The sequence below is a fragment of the Vicugna pacos genome, chromosome 6 (genome assembly GCF_048564905.1).
Source record: "Vicugna pacos chromosome 6, VicPac4, whole genome shotgun sequence".
NCBI classification, from domain to species: Eukaryota; Metazoa; Chordata; class Mammalia; order Artiodactyla; family Camelidae; genus Vicugna; species Vicugna pacos.
The window spans coordinates 92755953-92779259 of record NC_132992.1 but is presented as its reverse complement, the minus strand read 5'-3'; the positions used below and the strand labels follow the sequence as shown (position 1 = coordinate 92779259).

The window sequence follows — 23307 nt, the reverse complement described above, 5'->3', positions numbered from 1 at the left end:
CAGACAGAGAAAGAAAAAGTATGATACCACTTTTATCTGGAATCTAAAAAAAAAAAAAGACACAAAACAGAAACAGACTCACAGACATAGAAAACAAACTTGTGGTTACTAGGGGGTAAAGTGGGGGTAGAGGGGTAAATTGGGAGTTTGAGATTTGCAGATACTAACTACTAGCTATAAAACAAACAGCAAGTTTATACTGTAAAGCACAGGGAACTATATTCCATAGCTTGTGATAGCCTATAATGAAAAAGAATATGAAAAGGAATATACATGTGTATATGGAAGACTGAAACATTATGCCGTACACCAGAAACCGACACAACATTGTAAAATGACTATACTTCCATTAAAAAATAGATGAGTTCACTGAGGATGCCTGCACAAAACACATCCCACTTCACCTGTACCAGCAATTAAAAATGGTAACAACTGAGCCGAAGTCAGAGCCCACCCACACGGCACCAGCCCATTCTCAGGCCTCTCCTTCCTGGTCCAGGAACACCCACTGCAGTCAGCAGTCACGTCCCACCAACCCCCGTGGGTCTGGAGCCATTCCTCAGCCTTTCTGTTCCTCTAGGTCCTTACCAGTCTTGCAGAAGCTGAGCCTCTGTTCCATAGGACGACCCTCCACCCGGGCCCAGCGGATGGTTCCTTGTGACCAGATGCGGCCCTGCATTCTCGGCAGGGAGGCCACAGAACTGATGTGGGTTTTTCTCCAGGTGCCATTCCTGGTGTCCTCCTGGTCCACCAATGGCCACAAAAGCTCAGTCACCAGCCAGGCCACCGTGTCCTGCTTCATATTGATCAGCATCTTGTGGAGAGATTCCGCTGTTACACCAGCAAACACCCACCCGCCCGCCTTCCTGCCCACTGATGCCTCTGCCCGAATCAGAAACCACTATGGTGGTTGCCTCATGGGAGTGATCTATTCCCATCATCCCTTCCACACCTACTAGGTGGCATGTTACTGCAGGAAGAGCTTTCCCTTCTCCCTGAGAGAGTTTTCTGTTCGTCCATTCGTTTCATTCGTATGGACTCACGAATCCTACTCAGTGGGTTGTAATCTGATGTCTCACTATTTACATTGGTGCTCTGATTATCGTGGATTTGAGCAGTGAGAGTCCCTTCAAGTTGGCTCTGGTGTCCTTTTAACATGTCCCTCTCATTTTTTGAGCACTTTTCCACTTTCTGGTAGACTGCAATGGAGGAGAGTGGTATTGTGTTTGGTGGAATTACAAACTTTTATTGTCCTAATTTGGAGACAAAGTTTGGGTTAAGGAGACAACGTGGGAGCCAAGTTGGCCAGGGAAGGAAGTGATGGTGAATTTTATGCAATGTGGCTGGGCCACCGTGCCCCAGTATGTGATCAAAACTGATTCCAGATGTTGCAGTTGGGGTATTTTCAGATGACATTAACATTTAAATGGCAGACTTTGAGTAAAGCAGATTGCCCTCCATAAGGCTGGTGGGCCATGTCTAACTAGTGTAAGGTCTAAATAGAATCAAAGACTGACCTCCCCCAAGCAAGAGGGAATTCTGCTGGCAGGTGGTCCTCAGGCTTCACTGTGACCCTGGCTCTTCCTTGGGTCTCTAGGCTGCCAGCTCTCCCTGCAGGTCTGAATTTACCAGATTCCATATTCACATGAGCCAGTTCCTCCAAATCTATCTCGCTCACTCACATTCTCCCACTGTCTCTGCCTCTCTGTCTCCCTCTGCACAGCCTGCTGGTTCTGTATCTCTGGAGAACCCTGATTAACATGTCATGGTTCTCTTATTTAGGGGAATTTCTTCAAAAATTTGTTTTTCAGTAATTCCTGTTTAGATTTTCTATCTTAGCTGGGGTCAGTTTGGGGTATATTTTCCTATATAATTATCCATTTAAAATAGGTTTCAAATTGGTTTTCCTACAAAGCAGTCTCTTATGACTTTAAAACATTTCATTTGTATAAATGGTTATTCTTTTGTCATTTTTTACTTTGGATATTTGGGGATTCACTCTAAAAGATTAGAATAGCTGGTGATTCATTTATTTGTTGATTTTTAAGACAAGTAACCTATCACTTTCACTTTTTTTTCTGGTTTCAAACTTAACTCACTAATTTCTTTTTTAAAATGTTACTAAAATTTTTTTAGTTGAAGTATAGTCAGTTTACAATGTCGTGTTAATTTCTGGTGCACAGCATAGTGATTCAGTGATACACAAATACGTTCCTTTTCACGTTCATTTTTATTATAGACTATTACAAGTGTATCAAATGTAGTTCCCTGTGCTATATACAGTAGGACCTTGCTGTTTATCTATTTTAGTAGTTTATATCTGCAAATCCCAAACTCCCAATTTATCCCTCCTCCCCCACCCTTAACTCACTAATTTCTACTTTTTAAAGATTTCTTAATTCCTACTTTTGGCTTTTAAAAACTTCTATTCAAAATTAATTTCTGTGCAGCATGGGGAATATAATCAGTAATACTGTAATCACTGCATGCTGACAGACCCTGGTGATCCTTCTGTAATGTATAAAAGTACCGAATCACTGTCTCATACACCTGAAACTAATATAATATTGTAAATCAGTTACACTTCAATAAAAAATTAAATTTTCAAGTAAATTATGACTTTCAGAACGATGAGAATTTTCTTGTTGTGGTGACACTCTGCTTTCTTTTTAGACTAACCCGTGCTCTACCATCAGGTCACTGGACCCAATTTTAGGTTTTTATAATGTAAAATTGTTTTTGCTTGTTTACTTAAGGCAAGTTTATTGGGTTAAATAAATTTGCACTTTTAAAGTTTACTGTTCTGTGAGTTTTGACAGACATACACAGTTGGGTAGTCACTATCACAAGTCAGTGAGTTTCCCCGTCACCCCAAAGAAGCTGGCTTGTGCCTTCCGTGGTCTCGCCAAATTCCTCGGTGAGCTGGCCCTGGCAGAAGTCTCATTTTGTGGCCACTTTCCATGGCCCCTCCAGTGACAGCTTAGCTCCAGCAAAACTTCAGCCTCCCCCATCCCTGGGTCTTTGTACACATCGCTTTGCTTAGGACGTTCTCCACACTCACTAGGGGGAAGCCCAGTGCAAAGCCCCCTGCGGCACCCACCCTCTCCCGGGCGTGGTCCTTACCTGGCGGACCGTCTCAGTTCTGTGGAAGCAGGGTGTCTGTAGAGCATCACCTCCATCACTGTTGGGCACATCCTGTAAACACCGAGATGGGACAAGCGGGTCTCCTGTCCCCACGGCTCTGCCCCGCTTGTATCGCAGCCCTCTGTGCCTTCTTTCTCTTGACAAAGTGAGCCAAGTGTCCTGTCTGCACCAGGGACATGTATGAGAAAGTAGGTGAAGTCCCTGTCTGATGGTGGAGGGTCTTAACTGAGGTTGTATCAGGGCTCCGAAGGAAACTGGGGGGCGGGCTGAGTCACGGGGTGCCCCCCTCGACGGTGATCAGAGAAGATCCCTTGCAGGAGAAAATGCTGCAGTTTAGACTCGCAGGATAAAAAGAAGTTGGCCAGGTCCTTTGGGGGTGGGGGTAGGGTGGGCAAGGACAGCCTGTGCAAAGGCCCTGAGGTGGGAAAGAGGCTGTCAGGTGAGAGAGGGAGGCCAGCGATGGAACACGTTGACCACGAGGAACACAAGAGTTCAGCAGGAGCCAGATGAGAGACTCCTGTGTCTATGGCGAGGAGCTCAGGCTTTATCTAAGTGCCACGTGAAGCCATTCAAGGCTTTTCAGCAAGAGGGTGACGTGATCACTGATTCAAGATGCTCTGGAGAGAAGGCCATCACTGTCTAGGGGATGATGGAAGCTGAGGGCTGGCCGGGGAGCGAGGCTGGGGCAAGGCGGATGCACAGAGATGCCTCCGGGAGGAGTGTTCTCTAGGATTCACAGATCTTAGCGGAGGGAAGAATCCACGCTGGGGGGCCCAGGTTAGACCGGTGGCGGCGGCAGTGCCAATGCCCAAACGAAGACGCTTGCAGGACCATGGCTGGGAGGTGGCAGGCAGGTGTGGCCCCTCTGCTTGGGGGTGTCAGGACTGTCCCAGGCACCCCAAGGCCCTGGCACCCACACGCCCACAGACACCTATCCTCAGAATTCTGCCCACTGTTCACTTGGGTCAAGTCTTCACCGGGGGCCTGGGTTTGATCTGGATTTTTTTTTTTCTAATACCGAAGTTTTGCAAAGTCAACTGGTGAAAAATGTGAGTCTTTTTTTTAAAATAGAAAATGTATGGTTATAAGTGAGCATTTCTGGTACATCCTGTACAATGGACTGAAGATGATTCCAGAAAGCTCTTCCCAAACGTTCTGAGAGACTTAGGCGTTAATATGGGGCATTGTTTTCTGTTCAGGAAATACCTAAATTTTTATGTGTTAAAGTAAAAACATTTCCACATGAAGCTTGTTGCCTATCTCAAGTAACTATTTCATGTGGGCATTTCCCCAGAGATATTAAAAAACTCGACAACCTAGAAAGAATTCAAGGAGCCGGTACCACAAAGGAGGAGCCCCCATGAGACTCACTACATCCGCACAGCGGAGGGTGCGGGCGCCAGCGTCCGCTGGTTCTGTCCGCTCCCTCCTCTGGGTCGATTCCATTTTCCTTAAACGAGGATTTCGAATTAGACCAGGGGTTCCTACAACTGCGGATTCCACAGGTCGGGAGGCAGGTGGCCGAATCGCCGCTTTTTTCCGGGCGGGGCGGGTACACGTTTTTGTCTCCCTGCGTTTGTGTTGCCGGTTCACGAAGGTTTGACGCCAAGAGTGGAGGAAGAGCCTGCCAGGTAAGGGGCGGTGCTTTCCTGCACAGGAACCGGCCCTGCTGCCCTCCAAGCTTGACGGGGTCGTGCTCACGGTGTCACACCCAGCACCGGTGCGCGCGCTGGCCGCGGGGGCCGAGAGACACCCGACGACGTCGGCGCAGGTGGGGCCGACCGGGGGCCTCGCCCCAGCACAGGCCCGCCCGGGCAAGGGGCCGGAACCGGGCGGCGCGGCTTCTGCCCCGGACCTCGGCGGGCCCGCTGGACCCGGGTCTCCTCACCCGGAAGCGGCTCGCGAGGGGGCGAAGCCGCGTCCGTCTCCGGCAGCGCCTCGAGGGGCAAGGAGGCCTGCGCTCCGGCCGCGGACGGCCCCCGGGGCGGCGGCGCGCCCGCGTGCTCAGCAGCCTCCGGACGAGCCAGCGAGGCTCCCGCCCCGGAGGCGCGGCCCGGCCCCCGCGTTGCGAGGCCGGCAGCCGAGCCGGCCGGTTACCTTCGCTCCCGCCCCTTCCAGATGCCTCGGGAGCGAGGGACACGGTGCCCGCGCGCTCCCACCCCGAGTCGCGCCCGTCTCGGCCACGGCCAGCTCCGGAGCCGCCTGCTCCTGGGGGACGGAGGCCGGTCCCGGTTCCACAGGTGCTGCGCTGCCCCGTCTCGCGTCTGGAGGCCCCTATTTCTAAGCAGGGTAACTGGAAAGCAGGCCTCCCATTCAGCCGGGAGCCCCCTGCTCTCACTGGAGGCGTGGGGTGCGGTGCGAGCAGCTTGCAGTCAGAGGCCGCTGGCGCACCGCGGCCGGCCGGGCCACGAAGCCCTCTGCTCCCAGCTCGGCCCGGGCGAGGCGCTGCGTCCCCGAGGCCTCGCGCCGCCCCGCACAGACGTCTGCCCCTCGCTCCCAGCTCCCGGAGGGTCGCCTCGAGGCCCCGGGAGTGTCCTGCCTGATCAGGATGCCTGTGTTTGCCTGGGGGCCTGGGGCCTCGCTGGATAGTCTGCGCCCCCAGTGGGAGTTGGGTGGCGGGGCTTGGGCCGCACAGTGTCAGCTCCACCTTTGGAGGGGCTGGGCGCCAGGTCAGCCGCGTAAAAGTCATGGACACCCCCTGGCGGGGAGGAGGGGCAGTGGGAGCTTCGCCCACGTGAGCATCTCTGCCTGCTGCTGGTTTCCACCTGGCTCCTTTTGCAGACGTCACTTGTCACCACGAGTACAATAGCTCTGCTTCCTGCGGTGAGTCCTTCCAGGGAACTGCCGGACCTAAGGGAGGCCCAGAGGACACAGCCCTCCCACCGACAGTCTCCAAAGCGCCAGGCTGAGCACAGCGGCTGAGGAAGCCGGTGTCTCTCCTCCACCAGCGTGCTGGTGGCCCGCCCGCCCGGCGCTGGGCTTTGCTGGAATTCATCCTCCGCTGTGAGCTTTGTATCCAAACTCAGGAAGAAACCGCCCTGGAGGCAGCCCCCCAGGCTGCCCAGCAAAACCTTCCCTGGGGAATCACTTGGACTCTGACACCGGAAAAAAGAACGCCTGGAACAACTGGTTCACGAGCAACACGAAGCACACGTGCTATCAGCTTGGGCTCCAGACCAGCCGGTGAGCATGGCCGCGCTGGGCAGCCGGGCCTTGTGGCCCCGCAGCCTGAGACGCTCACCCTGGGCGACGTCTGACGAGGAGCCTGTCCTCAGGAAGGCCTGGACACAGGCTCCCTGGGGCTCTGTCCCCGCCTTGTGCAGGACGCCCAGCCCGAAACCAGATTGCACACTCTCGGGCCCACGGGGGCCCCTTCGCTTATAGCTAATTTGAGGCAGATTTCTACAAGGCGCATCCGGAGACAGAAATGAAGGCACTGATAAGGGCACCACCCTGGAGAGGTCGGCCATGGACCCACTTCTCAGTGTTACATTTCAGGGCTGGGGCCGCCTCACCTTGCCCCGGCCTGGTGCCCGATCGCGTCCACATTCTGACTTTGTGTGGAGCCAGTGAGAGCGTGTCGGGGTGAGGTGTGTGTGGGGACACTTCTGGGACTCAGACCTGTTTGATAAAAGCTGTTTCCCTACGTGATAAAAGCAGACCACACACATCACTCCAGGGGGTCCCTCGAAACTCAGCTAGTTTCCTGGCCTCAGGAATCTCACTCCGTCCCAGTCGTGCTGAGTGTTCAACAAAAGTGTCTTATTGCGCCATTTGCAGCAACATGGATGTTCCTGGAGAATGTCATTCTAAGTGAAGGAAGCCAGAAAGAGAAAGAAAAATACCATATGAGATCGCTTATATGCAGAATCTAAAAAAAAAATAATAAATGCAAAACAGAAACAGACTCATAGACACAGAATACAAACTTGTGGTTGCCAGGGGGACAGGCAGTGGGAAGGGGCTGGGATTTCAAAATGTACAATAGATAAACAAGATTGTACTGTGTAGCACAGGGAAATATATACAGGATCTTGTGGTGGCTCACAGCGAAAGAGAATGTGACAATGAGTGTATGTATGTTCATGTATAACTGAAAAATTGTGCTCTACCCTGGAATTTGACACATTGTAAAATGACTATAACTCAATAAAAAATAAAGTGAAAACAAGTGTCTGTTATTGGCTGCTTTTATTACAGGGATTAAATTTTTTTGTAACTATGGGAGGAGCTGAATGTTAACTAAACTTCTTGTAGGAACCACTTCACTATTCACACGTGGCAGGTCACCGCAGGACACAGACTTGTACAGAGCTGTGAGTCCACTGTACCCACTAACTGGAAAGAAAAAAAAGATGGGTCAAAAAATCCTTGTGAGGGACGGGAAGTAATGCTTCAGGCTACAAAAATCAACAAGTCGTAAGGCCCAGTTCGGCTCCCGTTTATAGTTACTTCTCTGAAAGCACCAGAGGGGTAAACCAAACCAGGCTGAAGTGGGAGTGATCAGGGGGACCTGGGATGGAAAAAAAGGTGAGGGGGGAGTTTTGGGTCCTTCCCGCCAAGTTCTGGGGATTTACCTACCGTCTGAGTAAGCAGCAGGAAGACGCGAGACACACAGGCCAGATGGAGCCGGGAGGACCCGTGTCCCTCCACCTGTAGGAGCCGTTTCCACCTCTAGAGGAGCTCACCTCAGTGGCAGTTGGAAGCCACTCCCCCTCCAGTGAAATCTCATGTGAAACCACACACGGGGTTCTTCCAGCTAGGAGTCGTGTTCGGGCCCCACGCCCAACCTTGAAGGCCCTGGTGGTTCTCCAGTGACCCGTGCCCCTGCTAGTGCTCCCGGCCGCCCCCAGCACGTCCCAGGGTTTCTGCGGCGCAGCGCGGTGGGGCCTGGCTTGGACCCCGGGCTCACCACTTGGGCTGACATCTGGCTCCACTAAGCCCTGGTTGCGTCCCTGCTGTGTCCTGGGCGAGTGACTTAGCCTTGCCTGTTCCCTCCTCTGTCGGAGAGGAAGACAGAGGCAAACCGCGGAGGGTCATGAGAATGAAGGAGGCTGACACAAGCCAGCAAGGCCCCCGCGACAGCCCTGGCTTGAAGATGGGGCAAGAAGTCAGTCGCTGTCACGTCACTGCTGCTCACGGCTGACAGATCCTGGGAGGGAGTCGCCGGCCCGCTCCTCTCTGCTTTGCGGCCTCTCGCCGCCCTGGAACGAGAGAGGCGTGAAGCTGGCCTTGCTCTGTCCCCTAAGTTCTCGCCAGAACTCTCACGCCGTCAGAAGTTGCTGGACACTGCAGCTTCTCCCCGGTTTCAGGACAGGAGACAAGGGAGGCCTGGCTGAGGACACAGCAGACTCTGGGCTGCACCAGAGCTGAAATGTCTCCTGATGTCCCCAGGGAATGGGGTGTGTGTGGTTCCTCAAACCCCGTCACCAGACACGGGCCACTGCACCCCAGCTCCAAGGACAACTGCTGCATCTCTGTCACGGCGGGGGGGCTAGTCACAGGGACGTCTGACAGGCAAGGAAAGCGAGGCGCACCATCACAGCCCACCAAACGCACCAGGGTGGGGAGGGTGTCCTCGCAATGACGGAGGGGCTTTATTCTGGGCCCGCTCTCAGTGACCCTGCGCTAACAGCGTAGGTGAGGATCGCACGCTGCCCAGTAAGGGGGTGGATCAACCAGGATCCCAAACTCATATTCTCAGAGCCCATGTTCTTATGACTTTAATGTCTCTCCAAGAGCAATTTTAGGCACCACGGTTAGGGCTCAAATAATTCCACTTCTATCTACTGTATTCTGCTTCACACTTGCCTACTTGCAAAACGAGAGGCGGCTGAGGGGAGCAGTAGAGCGCATGCTTTAGCATTCACGGGGTCTTGGGTTCACCGCAGTACCTCCGTTAAATAAATAAATAAATAAAAACCTAATCCCCCCTCCAAAAAAAAGTAGAAAAAAAAAGAGAGGTGGTCGATAACAAGTCACCTCTCCTGTCCCCATTAGAGGAGTGAACAGGGAGCTTGTGGGAGGCTCCGGAGAGACCTCGCCGGAGTGGGCAGCCCAGTGGGCGCCCGGCCTGGGTCAAGTAAGGGACACGTGCCCCCGGCCAGTGTCCCTGGTGTGGCTGCCCTGCCCCTGACTGTCACCTGCTAACGGTCAGGACCAGCTTGCCCGACATCATGGCTACATTTAGTGTCATGATGAGCAATAAAATTCACATGTTCTTTATTTAGTCTGTATAATACACCATCTTTAGAGTTTTTTTTAAATTAGATAAAAGAGCATATTAAATGGCAAGTGTATGAAGTTTCTCTTCATAAACAATGTGTCAAAACAAAAAGTTCTGAATTACAAAATGTTAAAAAATATGTCAGTACTTAACATTTCACTAAAGCATCAGGTTACAGATATTTTCTAAAGAAAAATAATTATGCCACTTACCTATTTTTGCTGTTTCTATGAACTTTTTTTTATTCTGTACATAGGACATTTTGTACAAAATATGAAGTCTACATTTTTATTATTCATTACCATAAAACAAAGATACAATGTATGTACAATATTAAAAGGAAACCATACTGAAGCCGCACTAAAAAGACACTTGGAATAGTGACGTTTCTGATGTACAGATACATTTCGGAAAGAGTGAAGATGCCAAATGCAGAACTTTATGAAGAAAAACAGTCACCAGTTTATTTTCCACGTAGTACTTCTGAAATCAGTTTGGCGCAGAATAAACAGTGTATCTATATAATAATACGCAAGTTGGACAGTTAGCGCAGGGATTCCGAGTACTGACCCGGAGCCTGTAAAAGGCCAGAATAGTAAACAGTGTCTCTTGTCAAAGAAAATTAGTTTCTCTCAAAACTCCCCCCCCCTTTTTGGTGAATGTTTGTCTTCAATAAAGAGCATAAGTAAGACCTAGACAAAAAGATGTTCTTATACGTTGAGCTTTACACATCACCCAAAGAGCGACAATTTGCTTTTTCCCCGGGGCCAAAGGAGAGGCTTCCCAGAAACCTCGCTCCCAAACACACTGAGCATCCAAGTCAAGGATCTTTGAGAATCTATCAGCTAAAGACGGAAGTTCAAACAATGGTATATCAAAATACGTAAGACACTGCTTTATACAATAAAAAGCACCCTTTTTCCCTCAAAAGGAGAAGGCATCTAAACTTCTTTTAAATGATAAATTTCATAATGGTAAAGTGGACAGGTGCTTGTCAAGTTTCTCAGGAAGTGTTTCTTCTCACCTGGCGGGCTTCTCCGCTTTCTGCCGGGGCAGCCTTTTTGTTATCTGCTTGCTCTTAACACAAGAAATCCACCCCCTCCCGCCCAAAATTGTTTTCCTCCAAGACACAAAGAAATAAACATTGTCAGTGGATTTCAGTGAAACCACCGGGTGTCAGGCACCACGGCTGCACCGGGAACCACGTCTGCTTTTCACAACGTTTCAGTGGCTTCCCGAGACCTCGACTGAAAAACAGATCCTAAAAGAAGCCACGTTTTATCTTTGATGCATCAAGACATTTAATGTGAAGTTATAGCATCTTATGCCGGAGACAGAGGGAACTAGACCCACATGGTTAGAGGAGTGGTGCACATCTCAGCTCGCTTTCAAGCAGGAGAAAGAAGTCAAAACACTGGCCACCCTGAGAGAAATACAGAACAGACCGAGCGCTGAGTTTAGAGATTCTTCTCCTAGTGCTGTCCCGTCAAAAACGAAAAACTCCATACATGCAGGGAAGTCTGAAATACACAGCAGCATCTGAAAACTGGTGAGAACTCAAGACACTGTGTTTCCTGTCTGAGGTGTCTGTAACGTGTGCTCTTTTCAACAGAGAGAGACTCGTTTGAAGCCACCCCCGCGGCCGCCGCCTCTGAGCTCGGGGAGCCTGGCTGCGGAGAGGGGTCGGGGCAGTGCCGTCTCTGCGTCTTTCCGCCCACTGGGCCCAGGACTGGCCTCGCTCAAAATGATCTCCTCCTAACTTTTACAAAGTGTGGGATTCTCAGAGAAGATAATTTTTACTAATCCAAGAGCCTGGTTCAAGGGCAATGACACGTGAGCAGAGAGAAAAAAAAATTCTGCAAGCAAAGCCAGGAAAACATCACTGAAAGACTCCAATTCCAGGCAAGAGAAAGCTCTTTTTAAAGCAGATTTCTCCTGTGAGCTTGCTCCTGGGGTCCGGGCGCGGGACCCAGACGTGGGGATATGGCTTTAGCTCTACCAGGAGGAGGACATGGTGCAGAGCGACCTGAGCCAGGGAGCAGCGGCGGAGGTGGCCGCGCCACCGTCCCCGTGAGCTGTGTCAGAAACACGGAAGCAAAGAACCACTTCAATGAGATTAAAAAAGAAAAACCCCCAAAAAACCAAAAAAGCCCCAAACCCAAACAAACCCCCCCCCAAACCCAGAAAGAAACGGCTGGCGTGACAACCACTGGGATGCAATCTCAAAGGCTGTAAAGTCTTTAAAAACACGTAATACTTTTTAAAAGTGTTCCTTTGATTCGAAGAACAGGGGTATTACAGCACAGGGCCGCCTGTCTGGGATGATGACCAATTCCGTTTGGGAAGATGCTGAGCCGGGCGCTTTCCTTAGCTCTGCCTTGGGGACACATCTTATCTGGGGCCGTGCAGGGTCGCGGGACCCTGGGTCAGCCCCGGGAGGTCACCATTGTTTGAACTCCTAGTCTTGAGCTGAGGCGGAGGGACGTTATTGCGCACAGAACAGGGTCGGGGAAAGCCTGGACTTTGAGTGTGACTGATCGGTATGGCACGAAGAGCTCGGGGTTCTACGGAACCAGAGCCGCGGCGGGGGCTAGCGCCCGTCCTGGGGCACCAGGTCCTCGGCTCGGCTGTGGGCCTCCAGGGCGCTCTTGGTGTGTAGGTCCTCAGGCAGCTCGGACTTGCGGCGCACCAGGGGCCGGTCCTTCTTCGGGTCCTTGTGTGCCTGGAATGAAAGCGCAGCGGTGTTGGCTACTGACCTCGGGAAGCGCGCTCGCTCTGCCTGAGCCCGCGGTGCACACGCCCCCGGTACCTCTTACCATCCCGTCAAGCACGCAGGTTTGTCTCGTCCGTGATAAGCCACCCGCTGACTCGTGGGGAGGATGGTGTGCACAATACTGGCATTTTGCTCTCCTAAAGTGTGTAGCTTTGTACAGGGCACTGGCTGCCTCTACTTGGCACATTCACCAGTTCTGATAAATCCCATAAACAGTAAAACCTTCCTATTTCATAAAATGTTACCGAAGCCACTGTATGGCTATGTCCATTAGGGAGGCATTTCAGGAAGTCGAAATTTTCCTTGGAGGTAAATAAAAAGAATAAATGACAAACATATTTAAACTGCGTTCAAAGCCAATAACAGCCCTAAAACTTCTATCAAATTTGAAAACAGATACTTAAAATGAGAAGTATTAAATGGGTCGTGCAGGAAAATAAACCCTCTGGAACTCAGAAAAACTACATTTGATTATTTACATAAAATTTCCTAATATTAAGGGGAAGAAATAAAAGACTCCCCTCTCAAGCCCATTTTCTTCTTAAAGTTTGGACATTTTGGTTTTACTTAAAAAAAAATTAAATGAATCCCCTTTTGTATGAGGATTTAGTGAACTGTGTCTGCAAAGAAAGGAGGGGCCTGATAAGGGGCGTTTATACCCCGGAAGTGCCCATTTCCATGAATAACAGTGAAACAAGCTGCTCAGTTTGGAAGTTGGGCCACTACATTAACACCAGTGTCCCTGAAACAAAACAACAGGCCCCCTGAGCCATCAGCACATGGCGTGCGGCCAGGAGACGGCAGGTCGTGAGGACCTGCAACAGACCACGTCCTCCTTTCTGCTTGGTGTCTCCAGCAGAAGAGAGACAACGTTCAAAGAGAGGAAGGCCTCCCTGGTGGTCCTCAAATGTCCACTGGAAAGAACTCGCACTAAGTCAATCGCTCGGCAGTAAGAACACGTCCCCACCGACTCCCCCGCGCGTCCGACGTCCTCGGTGTGACGTGCACAGCGCACCTCTCTTCGCTTTAATGAAAAGTCCAAGGACCTGCAGAAGCCCTACGCGACAAAGCTCACACTTCCGCAGAGTTAGTATTTCTTAGGGTCCTTTGCAGATTTATCTAAGAAAACCGCAACAATGTCAAGGTTTGGAAAGAATTTTGGGTGTCTTCATTTGAGGATTATTACCAGAAATGTTACTTGAACATTAACGGTCACTCCTGGTAAAGGCAGGAATTCTCTGATTTTTTTCCCCCTGGGAACTAGCATAACATGGCTTCAGGACAACTGCCCCGACAGGAGACTGCGGAGGCCCGACCCTGAGGGACGGGCCGTCAGGGTCACAGTCCCTGCAAGAGCCCCCTCATCTCCGAGCCACGAGAAACTCAGAGGGAAAATCTGCCCTGAGTTTTACGTCTGCCCCTTTCTGAGCTTTAGAGCCAAGCAAAGCAAAGCAGAACAAAACCCAAGGCTTTCATGTGCCCGAGGCATTTCAGCTCAGCTACGACAGGTGCTCCAAAGAGAGACATTCTGGTAGAAAAAGGCAAAAGCAGCAACCTAGGAGCTGGAACCAACAGACACAGACTGAGAAAGCAGATGTGGCCCCGGAAGCTTCCGAAGGACAGAATGTGATGAACCCGCCTGAGCGTCTGTGTAGCCGTTTCAGAGCGGTGTGCAAAGCAGAGAGCAATTTCACAGACCACAAGAGAGATCAGGAAAACAGGAGGCAGGAGAGAGAGAGACGGGTGTGGGCGGGCACCCCGAGTGAGTGACTCTTGGCGGAGGGCCGTGCGGGCAGACAAGCAGTGGACGGTGGGGCAGACAAGACAGACGGAAGCGATGCCCCAGACGTCTGGGCGGGGACGCGAGCGGGGGCGCCTCGGCCTCCGCCTGCAGCGCGGTGGCAGCTCCCAACGGCTGAATCCACACGGCAAGCGGGAAACCGCCACCAGGGCTGGGGCGTGTGTAAGACCGCACGTTTTCACTGCTTAATTTAGGACAAAACTCATGAAAATCTCTTGAGGGGCCAGATGTCTTTGTCTTCACCACCACAGGCTGGAGTGACAGGGGAGAAAAGGGAGGATGCTTCATGTACATAACACCGTCAGCTCCTTCCCAAAACATAAAAGCCTAAATACACGCCTGCGTGCTGAGTGGGGAGTACTGTCACTTCCCCCTTCCTCGTCTGCGTGGCTGACGGTGCTTTCCCCCGAACGACTGTTAAAAATGAGGACTGCAAACACTTCCAGTGTCTCTGATTTCAATGTCATTCACGTGAAATGCACTACAGTTTTTTTTGGAGGGTCTACGTAAGGGTGCGTGGTTCTCAAAAGAAACCCAAATTATGGTTCTGACAGGTAAATATATAGTTGAGTTTCTTCCACAAAATTCCTACCAGCAACATTCTACCAGCATTAGGGTCTCCTCTGCCGGCTTCTCCTGTAAGACTGTCATTTACCTCACACGTGTCCTGAGCCAACGTTTGAACCATTTCAAAGAAATGCGGAATTATTTCTGAAAAATAAAATCAGTTGAAAATAAAGGGGCATCGAAAATGTTCACATTACTAAATATAAAAGCTGAAGAGCCCACTTTTTAGCTATAACTTATGTCAATTTGGTCTCCATATGATGCACATAAATTTTCCCTGCATCTCAGTACCTTCTTTTTGCTTTAATAGTGTTTTTGAGAGTTTCAGGGAATGACTCCAAATGTCTTCAAGTTAAGAAGAGTCTGTCATATCAAATATTGTACCTCAGAGACTGTGCTATAAATATCTTCGTCTAGAGGGGTGGATATTTGGGGCTCTTGGCCTCCTGACTTTATTCTCTCTCAGTTGTTTCGGCTAGTCTAGGTCCTCTGCATTTCCATGTGAGTTTTAGGATCAGCTAACTTATTAAAAAAAGAAAAAGCCTGCTGGGGATTCTGACTGGATTGAGTTAATCTCGAGGAGAAGTGATATCTTAACAGTGTGGTGGTCTTCCAACCCAGAAACGTTGGCCGCAGAAATCTAAAGGTAAGTCTGGGGGAACAACTGTTGTGAGAATATCAGGGACACAGAAAACTCACTTAGAGGATCTAATTTCAAGGGTCATGGAAACACTGTGGAGGTGGTTTCATAGGTATGTACATCTATCACAACTCATCCAATTGCACATCTGACACATGGCGTAGTTTACTGTGCAGAAACCATACCACAATAAAGCTATTAAAAAAAAGTCATGAAAACAAACCAGCAAGCTGTTAAGAGTTCTCCAGAAACATCCTGTCTGCATGTTGTGGCTCCGAACCAGCGAGGGGGTGACCACAGAGACTGCTTCCTTCGTCACACGTTCCTCCCCCTCCACGGGCCGCCGGAGGCTCCCCGGCAGTGGCCACCACGTGCACACTAGAGCCGACTTTCAAAGGCAGTTCTACTTAAGACGAGAACACTGTTTGGACTTGTGCTCTCGGTGCCCCAGAGCAGGCCCTGAATCACTGACACGTCCACAGACCACGTAATTGTGTAATATGTTCATTGCCCTTTTGGGCATAGTTTATTCTTTTCCTGTCTTTAACGATCAAGTCAAAGTCTGTACCAAAAAGAAAATCCTCCAGCACTGAATTATTTACTGTGTAAGGACTGACTTGAAAACCACCGATTTCCTTTTCTTCTCCGTACGGCCTGAGCGACTTAAAGACTGACGTGTGGTTACAAGCTCACAGGCAGGCCTGCTGGGAGGAGGGACACTGGTTTTGAGCTCCTCTGTCTGCAGTAATGAGGCTGGCGTTCATGTCCAGCACATTTGAAGCCATAAAATCAAAATGGTAATCAAAGAGGTGACCTCAAATTCTTTCCCAAGTTAAATAAAAATCAAGAAGTGGGAACAGTAACACCCCCATAAGCAGAAGAATGAAGAACAAAGATTGTCATGCTTTTGATCCAGTCAGTTCATTGCTAAGACTATTAGTTGTGAGAACATTACGGAATCAACTGGATTAAGTAAGAAGCGAGACACTGATGTTTTCCCACTGCATTTTTAGTGTTTGCATCCACCTGTCTCTGCTTTAACTTAAGACCAAGAACTAGCTGGGTGGGGACAGCCACGGATGAGTCCGGGCAGCCTCTCCTGCACGAAGGGTGCCTGGACCAGCGCGGTCCGGCCGGAAAACAAGGCCAGCCAGGGGTGTGATTCTAAACTTTCTAGTCAGCCACGTTAAAAGAAAGAGTGAAAAGCAACAGGAGAAATTTAGTTTAAGAATGCTTTTCATTCAACCTAGCATATCCAAAATAGCACTGACACATTATCAGGAGCAGAAGAGCACGCAGGAGGCATTCCCGGGGTCTCCTCCTCACACAGGCCGGGCTGTGTGTGCGTCTGGGCTGGCGCCACAGCTTAGGGCGGTCACGTGTCCCGTGTGCCCTGGGCAACGCCGTCTGCATGGTCTAGACCACGGGCTCTTGGCAACGCCTGAACCTGTCTGATCAGGTGGGGGATACAGTTTACTTGAATTAAAAACAGACAAGACAAATGTCTTTCTCAGCATCTGCACATCTTCAAACAAAGGCCCATCTGTGTCCATTGCCACCTCTCTCTGTCTAACTGAGCTCAGAACGACGCGACCATCTACGACCCCTCTGCACTCAGCCCGCAGCAGGACTCTGGCCTCTCTAACCTGTTACATTTCGGGGCTGTAGCGCTGGACGTCTTTCAGAACCTTTCCACAGCTCAAAGGGGATTAAAGTTTCAGAGTCAGAAAGGGCCACGTCCCCAAATCCAACCAGCACTACACAGTCTGCGTGGACTGAGAACGGCTGCGCTCAGGGGCGCACAGCACAAGGGTCCTCCCTCGGGCAGAGCTCCGTACGCTACCCTCTGTGAAGCCCAAATCGAATGCATTCCCAGTTTAGTGACAGGAGACTTCCTTTAGATCAGTGGTGATCCTAACGTGTATTTCCACAAAGGGGAAACAGGGAGGGTCCTGACAGAGCCCTGGCCCTGCCGCAGCCCGAGAGGCCGCGCGACCCTGCTGTGGGCAGGGCCAGGGCTCTGCCTTGGGGTCCTGGGGCCTGGGACTGGCAGTCAGTCACCCTGTGGAGTAGAAGGGCCAGAGCAGAAGTCAGACGGATGCAGAGGGGCCCAGAGGGAAGACGCAGCTGCAAACCTGAGTTTTTGCTCTGGCTGACACGTCAGGAACAGTTAAGACCTGGGGCCGCTGCTGTGAAAATAACCGAAGGCACACCTGCAGGCACACACTTAATCCTTAAAACCTGTTCCTACTGATGTGGTCCCTAAGATGCGTGGAGAGCGCTTCCTGGCAGGTGACCGTACGTCTTCGCTGTGGCTGACACGGAGGCATGGTGTCTGTCGTCACTGGAGCCACACGCGTGTCTTAAGCAAACCTCTATGGGGCCCCGTGGGCCCCAAGGGGCTGTACGCACGGTTACCTGGCGAGACTCTTCGTTCACTGTCTTTCTCAGCATCTGCACATCTTCAAACAAAGGCCCATCTGTGTCCATTGCCACGGGCATGCTCACGGTGCTGGCCTGGCTATACACCGCGTACTGCAATGCAAAGCGCGGAGTCACTCTTGGTCAGCGCCCGGGGCTCAGCTCCAGGGCTTGTCCTGGCTGGCAGGGCTCCCCACCAACGCCCTCCCCGGGGCCCCTCCTGAAGAAAGCCTGTGATGGGAAAGGTGCTGGCCTACATCGTGGGCCCTGCGGTCTCCAGACAACCAGAGCCCTGGGCCCTCGGGCAGGGACAGCAGGGCTGGCCCCTCAGCAGGCAACACCCCGCCCTCGATTTGGTCACAGGGTCTGCTCCCCGTGGAAACCGCCACCTCCCACCTTGGTGCACAGCCTTTCCCTCTCCTCCACCCTACCCCTCGCTCCTGCTCTCCACTTTGAGACTTGCTTAAACCCCATCACCCATTACACCCTTCATCTACACCCTCTCTGCTCTCATCCCAAACTGCTCACATCCCAAACTGCTGGCCCATCGGGGGAACTGGTGCGCCCACAAGTCGGTGGGGTCCCCTCTGCTCCCCACTGCCCGGGGCCAGTCAGGTTCTGCGTGAGCAGGAGAGGTTTCTGGCTTTGTTCTCCCCAAGGTGACACCAGGAGATCACTTCAGAGGCGGCTGTGATGGTTAAAATGGGTTAAGGTGCACGTGGTGGCCTGACAGCCCGCAGTGCTCAGTATCCACTCCATGCCTGCCATCAGCCGGCCACTATTCCAAGTACTCCACACATCTTGCAACCAACCTATAGTGTGCTATGACTGCACTCGACCGACAGGAGGACTGAGGCACAGACGGGTCAGGCACCTAATGGGCTCCCTGACGAGGCCCCAGGCCAGGAACGGGGTAGATGGGACTCAGAGCTGGCAGCCTTGTCCCCCCTCCCCCCCCTCTGCCACTGACCCCACATGCCTCACTGGTACCCTCCTGCCTCAGTGGGAGGCTGTCCTGTCCACTGTGACCCCCTCCACCAGGCAAGCGTCCAGGAAGAGCAGCTGTCTCCTCCCAACCTCTTGGCTCGTCTCCGCCTGCTTTGGGCTCTGGCCTCTACATGGGACCGCGGGCACCAGGCTGCAACCTCTCAGTTGCTAAGCTGTTTTGGGTCTCATCCTCCTGGACCTCTCCTGCACCATGGAGTGAACACAACTGTCCCCAAGCTGCACCGTCCCCAGCCTCTGTGATGCTGGCTTCTCCTGGCTCCTCCCCCACCTCCTGGCTCCTCTCCCCTCAGCCACCGTCTCCTGTGGGTCCCCGACCCTAGCCCAGACTCTTCACCATCCTCAGAAATGGGCTGATCACTTGCGGGAGCCGCACCCCCGACTCTGTGTCTTCAGCATGGACAGGCACCCAGCTCCCCTGGCGCCTTCCGCCTGCCTTTTCCATCAGCCCTGCCTGGCAGCAGGTTTCCCTGTGTTTCTACAAGAAACGGGTGGGCCCCGAAGAGCTTACCCGAAATGCACGACGGGGCCACTGCTCTGGGTGATGCTGTACACCCGTGTGGTTTTGGGAGTAAAGTCCATGTCTCTACTCCCTCCCCAGCTTCCCTCTAACACCACACCCAGCCCCCAGGACTGAGACTCTCCCCAACAGCCCGGCCTCCCTTCTCCCCTCTCTGCCCCAACCCCCTGGCTGGTTAGCCCCCCGCAGTGGAGACTGCAGGGGTGGCCCCTCAACAGGTCCCGCTGAGTGGCGGTACCTCGCCAAGGCCAGCCCACAGCCCCAGCGCTCCTTCCCGTGACTCTAAAGGCAGGACCTGGCCTCCCGCCAGCACATCCCTCGAGTGTGTGCCGTCACCTGACTGTGTGGATTGAGTTCTCTTGGCCTCCACCTGGCTCCCCTCCTGGACGGCCAGCTCCCTGAGGCCGGGGGCTGTGCCTCATCTCTGAATCCTGGGAAAGTTCCAAGATCAGGACCCACCTGCCCAGAGGGGTGGCCGCCCGCTGAACACAGGGAGCTGGGGGCGAGCATGGCGCCTCGTCCTCAGGGGCTCAGCCAGCGTCGGGAGGGGCAGACAGAGGCACCATCACTGCAGCTCTCATAAGGTGGTGCAGGGGTGGCTTCAACCAGCCTGCCAGCTTTTGGCCACGCCAAGAGAAACCCAAGCTCTCCACAGACCCCACGGGGCTGAGAGTGGCCGGGGCTTTAGTTCCTGCTGGGGCTCCGGGCAAAGGAAGCATGAACGAGGATGGTACAGTGTCTGTGGGACATCACGTCGCCAACAGCCTGGGCAGTGGAGTCAGACCAGGAGTAAAAACCTTCTCGGAGGCTGAGTTCACAGCAGGTGAAGGAGCACCCACTTCCTTCCCCAGCGAGGCTACCCTCCTGGGGGAGGCGGCGGCCGGACTCCGTGACCTGGGCCGCCTACGGTGTTGTCTTGTCACCGCAAGGGGACAGAAACGGTGAGCCAGGGCCACACGTAAAGTACGCAGTGGTGCCTGGTCTTCACGTGGTCCCCACGGAGGGAGACGGGAGTGCAAGTGTCACATGGCTCCTTTGGTGGACCAGGAAACACAGAGTTACGTTAGAAATCCTCAGTGTCTCACGACTTAAAAACACTAAATCATGCCTGACATTAAAAAAAGCCCGACCGTCGCGGCCAGAGCTGCTGAAGTGCGCACACGGACTCCTGAAGGGCCGGAGCGCCCGGGCCCTAGCAGGCTGCGCGGGCGGCCCTCCGGTCCCCCAGGGCAAAAGCCCTGGGGTGGGGGCCGGAGGGCTGGCGGCAGGAGGGCCTCCAGCCACACGCCGGTGAACAGGAGTGAGGCCCTGGAACCCATCTGAAAGAAGGAAGCTACCTAATCATCTCTCACGAAGGCGAATCTGACGCGGAGAACCAAGTCTCCAAAGTCCAACTGCGTGTTTTCATTACAGAAACAGGAAGCAAACGGTATCACCCACAGGATTATTCACCTTTTGTTGCTGTAAGTGGCAAGCAGTGACTAGAATTCAGAAAAGTTTCCCTGGAGAGAACGGACGGCAAGTACCAAGGCCCTAAGTTCCAGCCCCAAGACCGCAGCCCAGGAAGTGTCTTCTGTCCTGGCCAGCGCACTGCAGCCGGGCGGGCGGCCGGGACCCGCTGGGGTTGAGTCACAGGTGGTTTCGACACAGACATGAGGGACCCGAGCAGTGCTCACAACGCAGGGGTGCACGCAGGCAGGACCCATCCACCTGCGCCGCCACTCGAGACCCGGGAAACAGAACAGCCAAAGCAGCAAGGATGGGATATAAGAACGTGCAGGAGAAGTTCAGCAGAGGGGAGGCGAGGGCGACGTGTACTGGAAGGAACGTCCGCTGCAGCGCAGCACACAGCAGTGAGGCCAGGCCACGCCTGCCACAACCACCAGCCAGCCCTTCTTTGTTTGCAGGGTAAAGTTTGATGCCATGTTCCACGACGTTATTCCTACGTTCTAGTAAAATAGATAAAATCAGGCCCTCTGGTCTGGGCATGTTTTACAGACTTCTCAAGGGAGCTGACTTTGCTGGGGGGTGTGACGGGGCCCCTGGCACGGCCACCAGGACAGAGCAAGACAGCCTGGGCCCAAGGCAGCCCATCTGCCCACAGCGCCCCAGAAGGACGGTTTCACTGCGTTTTCCAACAAACGTCTGTATTTTCACCTCACTTTCAACGTGAATTCTGTTCTTGAAAGTATATACCCACAGCTCTCTACGTAAATTAACTACTACAGTTTCACAGTGATCTTAAAATACCACTTGTACGTAAGAGCGTGGAATAAAAAGGACTAGAGAAATGCCAGTTACTTGTTTCAGGAGAAATTGAGGACACACACTTAAGGATGTCAGTTTCCCACACTTTGTCTCGAGTGTAGATTTATCCAAGGGAACACATACCGATATGTTATCATGCAGGTGAAACACGTACTTTCAACTCTGTGCTCATGATCGGTTTTTATTAAATGCCAGAGAGACCGGAAGCCTGTGGGGCAGCTGAGATGATGACGCACGACACCTCTCAGCGAGGGAAACCGACAGCCGCTCGTGATCTGGCTCGCGCTGCTCAACCTCAGGGAGTAAAATCTCTTCTGGGGAGCTGAGGACGGCCTGAGGGTTCTTAGTGTGGCAAAGACTCACACAGACGGTTCTCAGCGATGCTCAGCGGGCCCACAGCACCAGAGAATGTCTGTCCGGACTGGGCTCCAACCACGCAGCCCCGCGAGACCGCAGCTCAAAGCCCCCGGGCCCTGGCCGCCTGCTACGCGGCCCCTCACCCCGCAGCTCGCAGCTCCAGAGGACACGGCCTCGCGCCCACCCGCCGGGCGGCCCGGGACTGGGTGGGGGGAATCAGGTGCTAACAGGGCAGGGGTCAGTTTTTAGTGACAAAAGGCGCGGCCCACAGAGTCCTCATTTTAGGACAGAGGACATCCACTTCATCCTTAATCTATTCCAGATCTCAGTGCTTTCCTTTTAGAAGTAATTTGAGATGAAAAAAAGGGAAAACATCGTTTGCGCTACAGCAGCTATGACATTCGAGAGAGAGACAGAGAGACAGCGAGCGAGAGAGCAAATGACCATCTCGGCCCACACCAGAGGCTGCGTCCTGGCGGTCTTTTTACCACAGCACGTTCGTAAGGTTCATATCTCACTTAAAAAGCAGAAAAACGATGTCAATTCTTGGTAAAAACTGTGTGGGGCAAAGGAAGCACTTGTACAAAAGCTGGGAAGTGTTTTATTGCAGGTGTCTTCATTCACAACGTCAGTGAGGCTGACCTCCCCCCGGCCACGAGGGGGCCACATCCTGTCTCATAAACCAGTCAAGTCACACCCCAGACGTGTTCACATTACTCTCTTTTTTAGTACCTGGGGGTTCGCTTTGGCTAGATTTTCTATTTTAACCCATGCTTCTTCTCGTTCTTTCATTTTTAGCTTCTCTCTGAAAAATAGTAAAATGTTGTTGGTGTTAGAGAAACGAATCAAATTCAGGAAAACATCTGGGGGGAAACACGGACGTGGCCAGCAACGCAACCCTGATTTTTCCTCCGTCACTGTCTGGTCTGTTCCACGCAGGTCACAGCGGTGGTCACGAGGTACGCATTAGGGGCTGGGGGTTAACAGATACACACTACTGCGTCTAAGATAGATAAACAAGGACTGACTGTACAGCACAGGGAACTACATTCGACTTCTTGTCATAACCTGTAATGGAAAAGGACCTGAACATGTGTACGTGTGTGTGTCTGTGTAAAACTGAATCGCTTTGCTGTATGCCGAAACTAACATTGTTAATCAGCTAAGCATCAATAAAAAATTAAAAACACAACAAAAAAGCAAGGTACGTAACAGGAAAAAAAAAAAAAAGAAAAAAGCAGCCAGGACTTAGAGAAAAGAGTTAAAACTATAAAGATGGCAAGACTGTGGCTGGCCCAGGAATCTGTTCTCAGGAGCACCAGAACGAGTGCGTCTCCGTCCCCTCCTCCCTCGTTTTCCTGCTCTGTCACAGGACGCACATCGCCTGGACGGGAAGGCTGCGCGTCCAGGGAAAGTGAGCTGACTCTGCAGTGGGAAGGGACCAGGGGAACAGAAGTCCCGGCGCTGGCATCTGGACAAGGCGCAGCCCGCGGGGCCCGGCTGTCAGAGCCTCACCAGTGAGGCATGTGACCTGCAGTGACTCACTTATCATGGACCCAACTCTTTTTTTTTAAATCCAGAAGAT

At 52.3% G+C, this 23307-nt stretch overlaps 1 protein-coding gene across 10 annotated transcripts in view; it reads right to left on the bottom strand.

The window, feature by feature from the left end:
* Nucleotides 1-9349: 9349 nt before the first annotated feature.
* Nucleotides 9350-23307, bottom strand: part of PPP2R5C (protein phosphatase 2 regulatory subunit B'gamma) — a 121610-nt gene continuing 107652 nt past the window's right edge. For 6 of the 10 annotated variants that reach the window (XM_072963719.1, XM_072963720.1, XM_072963725.1 and 3 more), the window contains 3 exons: nt 22455-22527; nt 17570-17686; nt 9350-12092 (listed from right to left, as the gene is read on the bottom strand). In XM_072963719.1, the coding sequence (XP_072819820.1) occupies nt 11961-12092; nt 17570-17686; nt 22455-22527 (322 nt within the window). In that variant the 3' untranslated portion in view covers nt 9350-11960. Of the gene's footprint in view, nt 12093-14599; nt 14656-17569; nt 17687-22307; nt 22528-23307 lie in introns of those variants that run through there. The other 4 variants (XM_072963721.1, XM_006209060.4, XR_012073819.1 and 1 more) reach the window with 3 other exon arrangements.